The sequence below is a fragment of the Apis mellifera genome, linkage group LG4 (genome assembly GCF_003254395.2).
Source record: "Apis mellifera strain DH4 linkage group LG4, Amel_HAv3.1, whole genome shotgun sequence".
Lineage (NCBI taxonomy): Eukaryota > Metazoa > Arthropoda > Insecta > Hymenoptera > Apidae > Apis > Apis mellifera.
The window spans coordinates 8,869,447-8,887,824 of record NC_037641.1 but is presented as its reverse complement, the minus strand read 5'-3'; the positions used below and the strand labels follow the sequence as shown (position 1 = coordinate 8,887,824).

Genomic DNA, 18,378 nt, shown 5'->3' with positions numbered 1-18,378 from the left:
TGTTTCAGAATTATTAAATAAATGATTATTATTCAATTTTACATTTGAAGAAATAGTAGAATTCTTTTCTCGCATAATAATTGGAATGTATGCTTTGTGTAAAAGATTTTCAATAAATTTATTTGAATTAGTATTTGATATTTGTTTATTTTGTCTCGTATTTAATTGAGCACTGGCTATACATTTGTGTAAAATAAATTCATATCCTACAAATATATAAAACATGTATAAATAAAATGTATAGATTTTTTATTCTAAATAATAAAATATAATTATTAGATTTTTAAGGAAAAAAAGTTATTACAATTTATAAAATATTTAATATATATATATTTAAACATAAAAATTAATTGTTTAATTATATAACTTTTTTAAATTATTATTATTTTATATGAAAATTTGTATATAAATATTAATAAAATATGAAAAGTAAATTTTGAATTTGTTAATATAATATATATTTCGTAAAATTGTTATACTTACTAGAATAATTTGATTGATAATATTTGTCATTGTTTAATCCATAAATTAAATGAATTATAATCATAATAAAAAAGATAATTAATTTTGTCATTTGAAATATAATGTACAAATATAATGTATAAGTCACAATTATTTATTATAATATTTCGAAAAATTAAAATATTAAAATTTTTGACAAATTATAATAAGATAAAAAATATAAAAATCCACTATCAATTAATTTTTATACTCTACACACTTAGGTGAATATACAGTGAACCAAATGAAAGTTTCTTTTATTCTTTTTAATGTTATTCAAGATAAACCGGTTTGGAGGAAGAGTTAAGTTTAAAATTCTTTTACTATTTAAAATAATTTTTATATATTTTATGCATATGATATTTAGATTCAATTATTAAAATGTTTTTTTGTTAAAAATATTTCGTGTATATATATATATATTTAATATAATAATATATTGTACATATATATTTATATTTAATATTTTTACATATTAATAATTATCAATTAGTTATAATAAAAAAGTAAAATAATATTATTTTATATTATTTGTTATGTTATTTAACATGTTACGTTATTTCAATATATAAAATGCATTATATCATTATAAGAAATTATTTTACATTTAAATTACAAAATAATAGCTTATTTACAAATTTATTTATCATTTTTTTAATTATTATATAATAAAGTAAGTCTGTATAATAACATATCTTTTTTAATTTTTTTAAAGTGACCATATTCGAATATAATCAATTTCGAAGATATTTTCTTCATTATTTGTTCGCCAACTTGATAACCATTGATCTTTTGCATGCCAAAATTGCAACATTGCCTGGAATATACCACAATTTCTTAAATAATTATGTTTCGTTAATGTTACAATAGTAAAATTAATTGTAATATTAAAATAATTAATATTGAATTCAAAATAATAGTTTTCATTGAATTTATTTAAATTTTATGTTGCATGCAAATATTTGTAAAAAACATTTTTACCTTAGCCCCAACATTTTTCCACGGTTTTACATTTCCTGAGCTAGTTGTCCCATCAGGAAATACACGAATACCACCAACTCCTACCCCGAGTGTAATGTAAAACTATTAAAAAGACAATATTTCAAAAACAAATTGAAATTATCAAAAATTATATATTCTTTTCTTTAATGAATTAATTTTTTTATATATTTTTATTAATTTGAAAATATATTTTACATAATTGAAATATAGAAATGAAATATAAAAATAAAACTTTAAAAATTCATTTAATAACAATTTATTATAAAAAATAAATATTTATATGAAAAAATATAAAAGTTTGTCATAAATATTTAAAAATAAGTTATATATATTTACATAAATATAATATATTTTTGTACATACCTCTTGATCAAAAGGAGCCATTTTGTTGAAATTATTCCCATACATCCAACCATTTTCTTGTGGAGTCAATTTACCAAATTCTTTGCCATCCACAAAAAATTGAAATCCATTGGAATCCCAAATTGTTGTATAAGTGTGAAAATCCTTTGTCCATCTTGGACCATTTTCTAGCGTTTGAGATACTATATGATTTGTAAGATTTTTTGTTGTTCCTACTCGTAATCCAAAATCTAATGTTCTTGAATCGTATATCTTTCCATCAGTAGAAATTAAATTTTCATTTCCGCGAGAAAGACCGAGTATAACACATCCACTGGAATAGTTGGGACCATAATAATCATATTTTGGTTGAAGCCACATTTCTATTGCAAATAAATACAATAATACAATATAATAATACAATATTTGTTATTTTATTGATAAAAATTAAATGAGATTTGTTTATTCAATTATTCAAAATTAACATTTAATATTTTTGTGTATTAATTAATTCAAAATTTGAATTATTCTGATAAATGTTCAATATTCTAATTTAAAAAAATATATATTTGTATAATAAAATCGATAATTAAGAAAAAATCGAATCAATCGAAATCAATTATATTAATATTTACCTGGATATAACCAATCACCATTAGGAAATCTCGCCCTTATTTCAATTTTTCCATATTGAAAACTAAAAGTGTTCTTTGTATTTAATCTACCAGACAAAATAGGTGGCAATATATGGAACGATTTACCCTTACGTTCACATTCTGATGAAATCTTACTAGTGCATCTATAATAAATGAAAAAATTCTAAATTATTTTTACAAGATGATGAATAAATATATGTATACCTAACTCATAAAAATTTGGCAATAAAATTAAGAAAAAATGAAAACATTGTTTCCCGTGTGAAAAGTTATATGTGTTGAAAATTTATATATGTTTTTACCCACTAAGTATCAGTTTTCCGTATGTAGTTGCATTATCACCATAAAGATTTTCTAATATCAGTGGCTTGATTTTAAGAAATCCATTTTCAACATATATAGATGAATGTTGATCATTGTGATAAACACAAAATTCATAGTCCTATGGTAAGAGAGTAATTAAAATAATTATTAAATATTTATAACAAATTGAATGTTTATAGTTATGTGTAACATTAAATAAATTATTCTATTTCTGCTTACAGGAGTTAATGGTATCTTAACTTCATGATTCCAAACTGAATCTTTCAAGGAATCAAAAGTTTCGTGAAATAATAAATTCGCGAATTTATTGGCAACTAAAAAATACAATTATTCTTTATATTTTTCTTTTTCATTTTTTTTTACAATTATGTGTAATTTCTATATTTTATTTTTTAATTATCATGAAATTTATTTTTATAATTCTCTTAAAATTAAAATAAAATTATATATATATAAAAAAATGCGATATAATATTGAATAAATATAATATTAAGTAAAACCTGTCCAAGTTTGTTCTCCACCGATATGCATTGTTTCATTCACTTGTATATAAATCCAATAATATATAATATCTCCTGATACTATATTTATATCTCTATTTTCAATGATCCATTTTTCGTTTTCCTTTTTATATACTTCACCCGATATTTCTCCCAATTGATTTAATTTAAGTTTTTTATTTACATTTCCTTGAAATGCAAAAAATTTCAAATCTCGTTCGTCTGTTATAATACAAAAATTCATATTATATTAAATTCAATGCATAAATTCTGAATAATGCATAAATGCAAATATTTTTGGCAACTTAATCCTATATTTTAGAATTTTTGTATAATATATATAATATAAATATATATTTGGTTTATCCTTTTTATTATCCAATGTTTGGTATTCTTTTTATTATGAATTTTTATTATCATTAGATTATTTTTAAATCTTTATGCAAAATTTTTTGAGTTTTTAAATTAATATTGTAAAAATAAAATTCTATTACATTTTATATATATATATATATATATATATATATATATATATATATATATGTATATCTTTTTTTATCCTTTTTAATTTAAACAACTTTTTTAAAGAAATATAAAAAATAATTTTTAAGAAAGAAACTTTAAAACATTAATAACTTTAAAATTATAATTAGAATTATAATTAGAAAAATATATTAGACATATTAGAATAATAGAATTTTCATAATTCTGTTATATACGTATGTTATAAAAAAACATTTTCAATTTAATAAATAAATCATTTGATAATACAATATAATAATGTGATAATGCAAATAAATTTTGTTTTATTCTATTTCACTTATAATACTTTATTTATAATTACAATAATTTAATTTTGCAGAATTTTTAAATAATTTTTATTCATGTAATTTTATCATATAATATTTACAATTATTATTATAATTTTTAATTATTTTGTTTATTATATATTACTAATTATTTAATTTTTTTTTTATTATGAGATTTAATTTAACATAGCTTTATATTTTCCGCATAAATTACTCATCGTTCTATTCATAAAAAAAATTAACAAGTAAATACATCCGGGGAATTCCAGAGATTATCTAATTGTTATATTGCTGTAAACATATCCATATTTTTTTATATACGATTTAAATAATTTTCACATTATATATTAATTCATATAATTATACAATAAACAATACAAAATATGTATAGCTTTTATTATTTACTTACTTGGTATCCAAATACGAATTCCTTTTGGCTCTAAAAGTTCGAAAACTGGTGTAGGTAATTTATAAGAATTTACTAATACAAAGTAACTGATTGAATTTAATAAAAATATTAAAATTGAAACAAAAAAAGTATTCAAATGAAACATATTTCTTAAGAGCATTAATTTAATTGATACAATGAAATTATTTATATTAATATCAAAGGTCACTATATTAATGTCAAACGCGATATAAAAATGATGTTGCTTGAAGTGTTTCTAACAATATACTGATCTCACAATAAAAATATCGATTATATATGAGTAAATCATTAATTAAAAAAACTCATATTTTTTATCATAATAAAAATAATACCAATTTATGAGATATTTTTTATAAAAATGAATTTAAATATAATTTTATTAAAAATAAGAATATTTATATTAATTGTATTATTATATATTTATTTATATATATTGTTATTTTAAATAAATTAATTATAAATTTTCATGTATATAGATAACATCAATTAATATTAAAAAAAAACAGAATAATAAAATTAATTAGTTATTATAAAATTCTTTTTTAGCATATCTCATAATATAAATAGACAAAGATAGCAAATAGTACAAAGAAGGACAAAGATATAGTAAAAATATTGAAATCAGCGCCATCTTCAGAGTGCCGCAAATGAAACATAAAAAAGAAGGACAGAAAATAGAAGAAGAAGGATAGAAATAGAATAAGAATTGATTATATGCGCCATCTCTTGAGAACTATAAGTACTTTTTAAAAATTATCAATGGCGCTGTTCGTTGATTCTTACCTTCTTTTAAAAGAGTTGTCTTTAACATTCAATAGATGGCGATGGCAGTCAATTGCTATTTTATGTCCGTCTTTCTCTAATTATTATCTATCCTTTCTTTTTGTGTTTCATTTGCGGCACTCTGAAGATGACGCTGATTTCAATATTTTTATCCTATCTCTGTCTTTTTCTCATTCGCTTTCTTTGTCTTATTTACTCTATGAATTAGAAGAAAAATTGACAAATGGCGCCATCTCTCAAAAATATTTAGAAACTTGAATAGGAGAAGTTTCAGGTAGTCTTCAAAAGATGGCACTGAAGGTCAATTACCCTATCTCAAACACAACAAAAAGAAAGGACAGAAAATAGTAGAAAAAGGATAGATAGAGTAAGAATTAACTTTGAGCGCCATCTCTTGAAGATCGTCTGAAACTTCTTCTAATCTAGTTTCTAAATATCTTCGAGAGATGGCGCCACCAGTAAATTCTTTTGTATCTCTATCCTTTTTCTACTATTTTCTGTCCTTCCTTTTTGTGTTTCATTTGCGGCACTCTGAAGATGGCGCTGAATTCAATATTTTTATTCTATCTCTGTCCTTTTCTTATTATAACTTTCTTTGTCTTATTTGTATTGACAATGGAGGAATTAACATATGGCGCCATCTCTCGAAGATATTTAAAAACTTGAATAGGACAAGTTTCAGACGCTTTTCAAGAGATGGCGCTAAAAGTCAGTTTTTACACTATTTCTATCCTTTTCTATTATCTTCTGTCCTTTCTTCTTGTGTTTCATTTGCGGCACTCTGAAGATGGCGCTGATTTCAATATTTTTATCCTATCTCTGTCCTACTCCTATTAATAGCTCTCTTTGTCTATAGTATTACTGAATATATGATAAGAGATGGTGCTGCAAGTTAAATACGAAGAAGATTTAAGCTATAATTTTTTTAGAAATATAAAAATATATAAAAATTAGAGATTGATATTTCTGAACATGAAATATAAAATTCTATAAAATCATTATATTAATATTTAAAATTTAAATTATAGAAAATGTAAGAAAACTGCGAATACGTAATTTTACTACAATATTCTGTGTACTTATATGATGTCTTGGTATCTTGTTTAATCAATATAAAATATATAAAAAGCTTATATCATGCTATTAACCAGAGGTACAATAAAACATAGTGTTTTTAAAATTTTATCGTATGATTTAGTAAAAAGTATTATAAATAAATGTTTAATACAAGAAATCAATGTAAAATGCCAAACAAATATAGGTTATCATATCCTACATTTTAAAAAGAATTTAAATATAAATAAAGATTTAAAAATATTAAGTTATGAATCAATTGCTCATAATCATTGTAATAAAAACTTATTCATAATCTCAAGTAATAATTTATCTACACAGTGAGTATATTAAAATGATAATAACAAAATATTCTAAGTTTTATATTAAGTATTCTTATTAATATTTTGAGTTTTAATATTTTATATTATTATTTAATAATATTTTATATTATTTCCATAAGTTTATGTATATTTAAAAAGAAAATATTAATAATCAATTATGTAAAAATGAAATTTTTTTTTATAGAGAATTAACATCTGTACAATTTGAAAAAGTTTCTGATGAGACACTTACTTCTTTAACTGAATATTTTGATGAATTAGTAGAGCAAGCAATACATTTATCAGATGCAGATGTATCATATGGAGTATGTTTTACGAATGAAATATATTAAACTTATAATGTATATTAATTATGATATATATTATATATATTAATTATATGATGTATTATAGTTATAGTTAATTATATTATAATTAATGTTACAGGATGGTGTTTTAACTATTAAATTTGGTGATACTCATGGCACATATGTTATAAATCGTCAAAGTCCAAATAGACAAATTTGGTTATCATCTCCAAAATCTGGTCCAAAACGATATGATTTTATAGATGGAAAATGGATTTATAAGTACGATAGAAAAACATTACATGAACTACTCGATGATGAAATACCAGCAATTATAGGAAATCAAACAAATTTTAATAAATGTTCCTTTAGTGGGAAATAAAAAAAATTATATGAAGTGTTTTTAATTACATATTAATTATTCAAATTGTAATTTTAATTAAAAAAATTAAATTTATGTATATATATAATAGATAAAACATTGTAATATATTTATGTGAGTACCTATATATCTTTATGATATTGACACTAACTTGCATGCTAGAATGGCACATATATTTTAATTATAATTTATATAATTTTATATTATTTTATTTAGTTTTTATTAGTGTTTTACGTGATATTAATATTCAAGAATATTTTATTTTAAAATCTACATATTGTCAGATATTCAGAATCATGTTCAATCATATATATTCAGAATCAATGTAGTTCGTTATATTATTATTAAATATGTTTTTTGTAAATAATAAATAATATATGAAACTATTATTCGATGTTATTTAAAATTTACTATCAATAAATATGTTTATTTAAGACAATATTAATATTGTATATAATCATTTATTATATTTTTATAATTCTAAGAATATTATTTGAATCAATAAAGAGAGAATAACAAAAATGGAAATTATGGAAGATGGTAATTTAGTAGATCGTGTTAGAATTTTGTTACAACGAGACATGCAATATTATCAGGTAGTTTTTTATAATATTATATTATATTACATTATTTTTAATGTAATAAAAATAATCTTTTACAAAATAAGAAAAGAATTTATTATAAATTAATATCATATATATGATATTATGACGCAGGAAATGCAAACTGTGTTGAAAGAGCCAGTTTGTTCGCGTGTAAGCGGCGGAAAACTTGATTTCCCAAGGCATGCTTCATTCGCTGCTGTTAAAATCATTATGTGGTGGGAAGCAGATTTTCAAGCTGCATTTGAACGTCATTCCGGTTTGACAAATTTAATGGAAAATGAGACTTCTGCAATCGTAGAAAGTGAAGAGAAAGTTATTAAAAAAATTCAACCTTCCGAATTTGTATTACTTGTTGTCGATACTGCCGATAAATTATTAGGTAAAGAAATATAATTTCGGAAGAAATAAAAAATTAAATCTAAATAGTTAATTCAAATTGGTTTATTAAAGGAAATATGTTTTAAATTTTGATATAAATGTTTTGTAATAAAATCATTTCAGAACATTTACATTTACTTATTCAAGAATCATTAGATCATGCAGATTTGACAGTATTAACAGCTACTTTAGGAGCAGCTGCATTAATACGAAATTCTTTATGGTGTTATAATCAACAAGCTAAAAATTTAATTTCCTTACAATCAAGGTATTCATAGTAAATCATTGTAAATTCTTCTTTTTTTAATTAAATTTCTTATTTTGGATAGCGAGAAATTAAACACATCGTATAAGTCTTATCATGAAATGACTGAAGCTGTGGCAGAACGATTGTTGGATTTGCATTGTCGTTTAATTTCATTATATATACTTAATGAAGCCGATTCTCTTAGTTGGCATGATACTAAATCATTTTTTGAACGAGAACGTTGCTCTTTCGTAATTCAAATGTGGTGGCTATATATGAATGGTAATTATAATTTTATTGCACTATAAAATATATAATTTATCATGCATTATATAATTAAAAAGTATATATATATAATTTTTTTTGTTCGTCATTCTATTGATATAAGAAATATTTTTTTACAAGATATATTTTTATATTTTTTTGCAGGAACCAAAACAGATTTATGGAGTACCGTATCTCCAAAAATGGCCCAACGCATTTTTTCTGGGATGTTGAACGAGTCTCTATCCATTATTGTAACAAGATTTATTTATGTAATATTGAAAAAAGTTATATAATTATATATATATAATATCAATACAAATAAATATGAACTAATATAAATAGGGTCGACCAAGTTTGGCACGAGCTGAACAATTTTGGACAGATGCTTTTAATGTCCTTTGTTGTACCGGATATCTTGCTTTGGCTGTTTGTGTAAATGCTAATGAAATGATCGGTATGAAATTAAATAAATTGCCTACTGCTATTAGGGATATACATACAAAATGTAATGAGTTATTGATTTGCTTGTTATTAAGAGGTACACCTCTTCAAGAATTATATCAGGTATTAAAACATGCTGTTTTTTATTTTTTTTTATCTAATTTGTATCTTATTTTATGAATTTTTATATGAAAATTATTTATTATCATAGGTATTTCGTGTTGGATTTGAAAATTTAACGATTCTACAAACGCGTCGTGAACCTGCTCCCTGGTTATTAATATGCGCGCCAAATTTATTAGGTTCTATCGATTCTGATGTATACATTTCAAATTTACCTCCAAATCGACTTGTGATTTTAGAATTAAATATTCTTAGACATCAACCTCAGCCGAATTGGCCTCAATTAATGAAGGTTATTACGCTTATTATATTACCACAGCAATATTTTATAATATAAAAATTAGATATATTAAAAATAATATATTATAAAATAAATATCATTTGAGTTTATTTGATTTCGACAATGTTTTTTGATTTTCCTTTTTAATTGAATATAAAAAAAATATTATAAAATTATTATTTAGATTATTTAGAAGAAGAAATATATTTTATATATGTTAAAAACATTTTTAACAAAAACAATTAAATATCACAATTAAAAGATGCTACTTTTAAATTTTCGTAGATAATTTTTATGAACAATTGTGCAGTAGCCAAAATATTATTAAATACACTCATTTATAAATGTGGTAATTTTACATGTGAAAACGAATTTGAAAATTTCAAGAAATTGAAACTCGATAAAGAGAATTGCGGTGGCTTTTTATGTAGTGGTGCGATGTGCAATCCATCAATGAAAATAACATCAGCATTGAGTCTTTATAGTTTAATGTATATTTTAACATATACAGCACAAGATCCTGGTTATGTTATTATACCAGCTTTAAAACAAAATTCTGAGTGGTCTAATTATCTTGATCGGCAACAGGTATTTGTTTTTTAAAAGTAAGTGAATAAGAATATTTGAAAATATTAAACAAACATTTTTCTAGGTTTGGAATCAATCAAGACCTCCTTGGTTAAATGCAATTTTAAATCCATTAAAGGATATGATGCAACCAATTATTGAAATACTTTTAAAAGCTGTAAAAGTAAGTTATAATTATAACTGATTGATTATAACTCTATATTTATATAATAAAATTGGAATGCCTTCTAAATTAATGATTTTTCGACTTAAAATATCTTATAGATTTACATTATATAAATTAAAATAAGTAATATTTAAGATTTAATCTAAGTTTCAATTATATACTTAAAAATTCTAAAAAAATATTCAATGAAATAATTTTCAAATAATAATTTTCAGACAGGAGCTAGTATGTATCAAGCAATGTCACTAGTGATTGGCTGTTTCACCGAGTTATATGTAACGTTACCACTTGCAATTTTGAAAACTGTACTCGCGTTAAATGATAATATTCCTGCCCATTGTCATCCAATTGGTGGAAATGTTCTTCTTCATGTTTTGTGCGCATCTCTTTATACCGCTCTTATTGAATTCTCAAAAAATTGCGAACTAAAAGTAGAAGATAGTTCAACATCCAAAGATTGTGAATTAAATATTTTTAATCCTAATGATATATCAGCAACTGTGACTACTTTAGCTGAAGCTATTTGTAGTATAGATGAAGATAACAAGCATACTGCACAAATTGACGATTTTTTTCAATTGGTAAAAAAGAAGTAAGATTATTAAGAACAAAAATTTTATCTAAAATTATAAATCATACATATTTATTAGAATTTATTTGCTTATTATTTTTTAGTGTGGAAACATTGAATATAAATTCGAGTATTGATGAAACAAATATGTCTTCTATCATTGAGGTATATACCGATGAATTATTATTTACCAGTTCGGGACGTCAAGCTCTGAAGGTGGGTAATAAACGTGTACATTATAAATTATTATGTTTAAAAATTTTAATCTAATAATTTAAAAATTGAGTTTAATAAGTGATATTATATTATAAGGTGGTTCATGAATTTTTAATTCGTGCTTCGGATTTAATATTGAATAATTTAAGGCAAAATAATGTCGATAGGCTTAAGGATGATATACCTGAAATTACACCTCTTTTTAAACCATTAACTCATATAATGTTTCATATTGAAGATACTGCATTTGATCAAGTCAGTACAATTGATATAATTATATAGAATAATGATTATAATTAATTAAAATAATTATAACGGATAATATTAATATTAATATTTAAGAAATATAATATTATTTTATTTCCAGTTTCTAATTCAATACGAAAAAACGAATTGGCAAAAAATTTTAACAATGCCACTTTCTATAACTGTGGATCACGCACGAAGTCAAATTTTATCACGGCCAGAATTTAAAAATATCGGTGAATTGACTAATGAAAATAGGGAAGCAGTGTATTTACTTAAGAAACTTTGTTCTTCTACAAAAACCACACATTTTAAATAATATTTTTAAATTAAATTAAATTATATAAAAATTAATAAATTAATTCCAAAATTAATATTTTGCTTGTGGAATTTTTTTTATATAATTTAATGTGTATCTGCATTAAATATAACATTATGTATTTAATATTTAAATATAATATTATATAAATAAATTATGCAAAAGAAGTATTTTATAAAGATTTATATAATCGACAAACGAAACTTCAACTTTTCATATAAAGAGAAACTAGAAATTTTTTCTTCATTTTTTAAAGAATCATTTAGAAAATAAAAGAAATTATTTATTGTATTTTTTGAATTATTCTGATAAAAAAGAGTAGTTATTGAGATACAAAGACTCAACATTTCCATAGCATTTAACACAATACGGAAATTATGAATGGATCTGCGATCACGTGACCTTTATCTTTTCTTGGAAATACATATTACATTTGTGTACTATGTTTTTCTAGGAATCGAGTCTGTCACTTGCTGGAAGTTGGGATAGGTCAGAAAGACGAGAGAGTAAATGACGAAGATGAAGATAGTTAAGTATTAAAAATTACCTTTTCCTTTACACGATGATACTCGGAAACCACAAGTGATATTGAGATAAATCAAAAAGCATTTTAAAGAGAAAGATTCTGAGCTTCTAATGATCGTTCATTCATTAACCGAAAATCATTATTTTCGAAGTTATAATAGTTTGAACTTTTCTTAATTTTAATAAAGTTCAATGGAGTTTAAGTTTTAAAATAAAATAAATTACACGATAGTATTGTATTTTTGGAAAAATATTGTTAATAAAGATTCAATTGATATTTTTTTTATATTTCTTTATTATTTAATTTTAATTGACAATTTTTTTCAAACACACTATTATGATATATATTATCATATTTTTATATTCATTATAAAAATTTTTTAAAGCAATTAATTTTTTAAAATGCGTTCAGCATACAAGAAATAAAATATAAAAAAAATGTAAGATGTTTTTATTGATCGATAAATCGTATTATTAAAAATAATTCTTATATCATATGTATATACATTAATTTATATGACACAGAAATTAATAAATAATTATAAAGAATAATAGAGATAAGAGGAAAAGAAAATATATATTTTTATCATTCTTGTAAAACATTAATAAAATAAGTACAATTTTTAATTTTTAATAATTATATAATATAAATAGTAGATTCGATTTTTATACACGTAGGAGGAGAGAAAAAAAAGGAAAACGAATCATTTATCATCGAATTTGTATGATGGAATGGCACTCATTGGTTTTGATAGAATCTGAAAAATATGAACAATTATAAAAATTTTACTACGATTAAATCTCAATTCTGTGCAAGACTTTAAAAATGTAAATGATCATTATTATTTAGATATAAATATCTATTCAGATACTTACAGATAAATGAGGATCAGAACGTCCAAAACGTAAGCGCAATGAAGGTGATCGCTGAGATTTACGGATCATTAAATGTTCGAATGGAGTTTCGCCAAGTCTAGCATTTTCTAAAGCATTGCGTTGCATCAAAAGTCTATAAAGTTCTTGAATATTTTCTATTGGCATTTTTTCTGGTATTTCATCTATAAATGTATTAGCAAATTTTGCCAATGAAAATTTTTGTTTATTTCTTCTTATCAAGTCATCAAGAAGAAAGTATTTAAATATTATTGAAAGTATTCAGATTGCAGGTTGATTATTTTTTAATATAATCGTTACAATCTTAAATTAGTAGGAATTTTTTACATTTGGAAATAAGATCACGTGACCATAAGAAATTTAAGTATTTGCCTTATTATCCTGAAGCATTTCTTAACAATGATGCTTGAATCGCTATTTATTTTACTTAAATTACAAATAAATTATGCTGTATTCAATAAATTGTATACTTAAATGTATTAAGTAAATATTCAAAAAAATAGAAATACGTACAAACTTTTTTTACATACCTGAGTAATCTATGTAATTTTCAGTACCAACAACGAAGCCAACAATGATAAACAGTAAGATTGATTTTAAGTAGAACTTGATTGGCATCTTATCAAATTTTCTGAAAATGAAATGAAGATATTAAATTTCTAAATCGATCATCAGTTAAATTATATGTTTTGAACAAGCTAATTGGTAAATATATTACAATATACAAATTCATTCAAATTTTCAATTATACAGGATATTAAAAATAAAAAACTCTACAATTTGACATTGATTTTGAAGTATTAATTAAAATTCATTATTATGACATATGCTTATAATTCCTTCTATGTATTCTTTATCAGTACAACTGTATGTACATTGAATTTAAATGTCACTAACTTATCATATTATCTAACTGTTATACTGCACATCGAGTCTATCCTATAATCCAATTGCAATTTCTATCTAAATCGTTTTAGAAATAATACATATTTGTATATGCTTGATTTTGATAAACCTATTTTTCTCACATTTTCTGCATTTCTAACCAAGATTTTTTAATTAAAAAAAAAAAAAAATGGAATAAAAAAGATTGCGAGATATTTTACTAATTGATGAAAAATTTATAATCCTTTTATACTCCTTTTTGTATCAGATGTATTATAGAAAGAATTGAACAATCATTTATTTCTTGTCTATGAAAATAAATTGCAGCTGATGGCTATTGTTTTAACTTATAGCTGAAATAAATATGCATCCATAATTTTCTGTTATATATTTATCTGAATTTCTTTCTAAACTTTAAAGAAACTTTTATTTTTTAAGAATTTGCATCCGTAATTTTCTGCTGTATATTTCTCTAAATCTTTTCCTGCACTTTAAAGAAATTTTTATTTTTAAGAATTTTTTTTTGATGTACAAATGTATATATATTTTTTTATAAATTAAATAATGTACAAGAGTGAATTATTTAAAAAATATTGAGCAAATTGTAAGTTTCTTAAAAATATGTCATTTCTTATAAATGGAGTATTTATATCGCAACAACTGAAACTTAAACATCGATAAACAATATGTCTACTGTGCAAAAAAAAAAAAGGGCTTGTTTAAAATTTCGTACTTTCTCAAGGTATTTCGTCGATAAATTATTCGTAGGAAAATACTTGAGTTATCGATTGGGTAAAAATATTTTTAGACCAACAACATGACGTAGCTACAAAGAAATTTTACTTAAAACGATTAAAGGACCATTAATAATTCTTTTCTCTGGAAAACGTATTATTTTAAAAAAAGCTTTCAGTTTTTCTTCCGCCAATTTCTGAGCCAATTAATAAAAATAGAAGCATCAATACTAACATATTTATACGTTATTTAATAGTAATCGTATTTCACTTTTAAAAAATAAAAGAAAAAAGAGAAAATATATTAAAGCATACAGAAATTTATTCATTTATTCTTCAGAAGAGAGAAGAAATTTAATCTATGACTCAGATAACTGTTCTTCACAAAGAAAATTACAAATTAAGAGAGTTAATTGTTTGTTGTTTAAAAATTAAAATTAAAAGAATTAAAGAAATATAACGATTTGGACTGGAATTGAATATCATAAAAGTATAATTTATATATAAATAAAAAATATGTAAATTTGATCCTATTATTTTAATAAATTCTTCAAGAAAATTATACGGTATATATTTGAATTTATATGACATATAAATAAACTAAATCAAATTTATATAATTTAAAACCATTTAACTTCATGCCTTGCATGACTGTTGCATACATATTAATTGGATAGCATAAAACAATAAACAGCATTTAGAAAATTCATATATTTTTTAATTATGAATTTTACAAGAAATAATTATATTGCTATAAACTTGACAATGGAGCCCTAAAGTAATTTAGAAAAATGTATAAATATAAACAACTTTCAAAACAACAGAATTGCAATAGAAATTATAAATTTTTATTCATAAAATAATTTGAAGAAAAATATTATACATGAAATTTTGTATATTTATGTGTTTTTATTAAAATTGTCAATTATTGTATTTGACTATTTAAAATGAATGGTCTTTGATCGTTTTTAAATCTTTATAAAATTTGTAGTAATTTTCTAATTTAAAAGATAAAAAATATGTGGAACATGTGAAACATTATAATACTTATCTTAAAAAATGAAAATATATTAGATAGGATATTCTAAGTAAGAAGGATATGTATTATAAACATAGATACAATTTTATTGGGATAATGATTCATCATTTTCACCTAATTTTCAATCAGATTGATTTAAACTATGATAAAATATTAATGAAGATAAATAAAGATGTTTTATCTCTCTTTCCTCCACATTCATTCGTTAGAAAAGGTATTCGATTAATAAATATTATATAAAAATATAAAAAAATAACATTATCACGAAAATATATAAACAAATTAAAATAAAATAGATATTAAAAGACGATTAAAATATAAAAACTAAAAATATAAAATCACATAAAAATTGCCTTCTAATAAAAATTCAAATTATAATCGATTGCATCAAATTTAAATGCAAGAAAATTCTCTAAACTCACCGATTAAGATAAAGAGGAGTTGAAAATATTTTAGAAATCGAAGAGAATTTAAAATCGAAGCGCTGTGTTGAAAGTCAAGGGTATCCGTCGATACGACAGTAACGATGAGAAATGAAACAGTACGAAGGGTGTCCTCGTATATATACGAGTTGGGATCGTTTGAAGGGGGAGAATATAAGCGCAAAAGCACAGGTGGCTGTTTGAATACGAGCACGTGGTCCTTTAGCGCAAGCGTTGTTCTTCCACTTCCGATTTTCCGCATCCTTTTTCTCGGACACGAAGTTGTTTACAATTTCATCACGATCTCACGAAAGCCGTGGTTCTTCGTTAATTTTTTGCGATCGATTTGTGTAATTTTTTAATTTTTTTAATTAAGATCAATAGAAATCAAGAAATCGAGGATGATTATACATTTAAAATTGCAAAATTTTGATCAATCTTCAGGATTCAATTAGTTTTTCGAATTTTATTGATAGTTAAATTTGTAAAAAGTTAAAGAAATTTCAGAATTTCAAAATTCTGTTCCTCTAAAGATAATGCAAATTTATATTTGCAATTTTAATTTCCTTTGAAGTTTTAAATAATTTATATTTATATTTTTATATTTATCACTAAAGATTTTTTGTATATTTATCACTAAAAATAATTTTATATAAGATTACTATAATAAAGAGGATTATAACATATAATATAGAAGAATTATAATATAATTAATGAAAAATATGATTATTATGGATCTTTGCTTTTGCATGAAGCATTCCTATTGTACTACGTAGAAATGGAAGATTTTCGAGGTGGAGATATCTTGAACGTTGAGAGTGTTATGTTATGTTACGAAGCATTAGAAGCTTCATTTGAAGTATTGTTGAAATAGTAAATTATTGGAACCTAGAGTATACAATTGCGTCGCAATATCAAAGATGACTTTTCCACCTTATATATCATCCTATATGTAAGATTCAAGTTGCCGAGATTTGATGAATAAGGAACAAATCTTCGACCCTATTCTCAGTAGGGATTCAATTACGTTTCAATCGTAGCCAATGAATGAATGATCTTAGAAAGGACTACTTGATTAGCCGTGGTTAGAGTATGTCACAAATGTGTGACATACTTATAGTACAGTGAAATTTTTGCTCTTCTTAGTTTTTTCCTCGATACTAACGATTCGAACATTTTTCATGAAAAAGATTTTGTAAATTAAGATATGTTTATTCAAAATTTTATATGATAAATTATTATATATATGTATATATTAATAAATATCTATATATACATTTCTTTTTATATAAAGACAAATAGCTGACAAAAAAATCAATAATTGAGCATGATATGTGTATATAGAATACAAGAGCGTATAAAATTACATTCTGACATTAATGTTAATGTCCTCTTGAACATCTTGGCTGCTAATGTCTGAATAAACTAATATATATACTCATGGTAATAGCTAACTTAATTGAACCACATAACGTAACAATAGACATTGATGACGATGAAAAATAAATAAATCTAGAATATGTAAAAGGGATAGAAGAGAAAACGATAGGATAAATGTTTATTTTATTATAATTTATACTTATTTTTAGTATTATATATTAAAACATATGTCTATAAATAATTACTAATAAAGTAAAGAAACTGTTAGTTTTCAGGCTCAAGGAAATTATTCAATAATTGGAAATGAATATATATGTTATCAATCTTTTCAATCAATCTTTTTCATAAATCATTAATTATCGTTATTTAATCATATTTTTAGTAGTGCGTATAATATATTTATTTTTATACAAATGTTATACTATACCTTATCTCTCGATACGATTTCTATTAGTTCAATATTGGCTTTAGATATTTATACATCTGTTTCAAGAATTATAACTTATCCAATGAATTTGTCGTGTAATTCTTTTGATATTATAGATATATTGTATGATTTTTATAAATAATTATCGAAGATTTTTACATGTGTAATTATTGAAAGTTAAAAATGAACGAAAGTTAAAAATTTAAATCAAT

The 18,378-nt window shown here is 22.6% G+C and overlaps 4 protein-coding genes across 8 annotated transcripts; 2 read left to right on the top strand and 2 right to left on the bottom strand.

The window, feature by feature from the left end:
- Positions 1–1,197: 1,197 nt before the first annotated feature.
- LOC725832 (beta-1,3-glucan-binding protein 1) lies at positions 1,198–4,812 on the bottom strand. Its single transcript, XM_001121634.5, has 8 exons — positions 4,544–4,812; positions 3,326–3,547; positions 3,045–3,139; positions 2,804–2,943; positions 2,481–2,644; positions 1,867–2,228; positions 1,483–1,584; positions 1,198–1,318 (listed from the first exon to the last, which is right to left on the bottom strand). Exons 1-8 carry the CDS (start codon positions 4,701–4,703, stop codon positions 1,211–1,213), a joined length of 1,353 nt encoding a protein of 450 aa, XP_001121634.3. The 5' UTR covers positions 4,704–4,812; the 3' UTR covers positions 1,198–1,210.
- Positions 4,813–6,207: 1,395 nt separating this feature from the next.
- Positions 6,208–7,422, top strand: LOC552635 (frataxin homolog, mitochondrial). The gene is made up of 3 exons (XM_625009.6): positions 6,208–6,741; positions 6,929–7,049; positions 7,171–7,422. The coding sequence occupies exons 1-3, from the start codon at positions 6,485–6,487 to the stop codon at positions 7,411–7,413; spliced, it is 621 nt and encodes a 206-aa protein (XP_625012.1). The 5' UTR covers positions 6,208–6,484; the 3' UTR covers positions 7,414–7,422.
- Positions 7,423–7,471: 49 nt separating this feature from the next.
- LOC409596 (uncharacterized protein KIAA0825 homolog) lies at positions 7,472–12,561 on the top strand. 5 transcript variants are annotated; one of them, XM_016912026.2, is made up of 14 exons: positions 7,472–7,527; positions 7,899–8,009; positions 8,130–8,397; positions 8,520–8,664; positions 8,726–8,925; positions 9,073–9,179; positions 9,253–9,474; positions 9,563–9,766; positions 10,040–10,342; positions 10,407–10,505; positions 10,724–11,100; positions 11,184–11,295; positions 11,392–11,550; positions 11,663–11,860. In XM_016912026.2, the coding sequence occupies exons 2-14, from the start codon at positions 7,935–7,937 to the stop codon at positions 11,858–11,860; spliced, it is 2,469 nt and encodes an 822-aa protein (XP_016767515.2). In that variant the 5' UTR covers positions 7,472–7,527; positions 7,899–7,934. The 5 variants fall into 5 exon arrangements, with proteins under 5 accessions (XP_016767515.2, XP_016767516.2, XP_026295975.1 ...); XM_016912027.2 differs by lacking the exon at positions 7,472–7,527 and having other exon boundaries at positions 7,935–8,009; positions 9,073–9,161; positions 11,663–11,915; XM_026440190.1 differs by lacking the exon at positions 7,472–7,527 and having other exon boundaries at positions 7,935–8,009; positions 11,663–11,915.
- Positions 12,562–13,003: 442 nt separating this feature from the next.
- On the bottom strand, positions 13,004–16,480 carry LOC100576163 (short neuropeptide F). Its single transcript, XM_003250107.4, has 4 exons — positions 16,360–16,480; positions 13,810–13,910; positions 13,262–13,443; positions 13,004–13,143 (listed from the first exon to the last, which is right to left on the bottom strand). Exons 2-4 carry the CDS (start codon positions 13,895–13,897, stop codon positions 13,090–13,092), a joined length of 324 nt encoding a protein of 107 aa, XP_003250155.1. The 5' UTR covers positions 13,898–13,910; positions 16,360–16,480; the 3' UTR covers positions 13,004–13,089.
- Between the last annotated feature and the right edge of the window lie 1,898 nt (positions 16,481–18,378).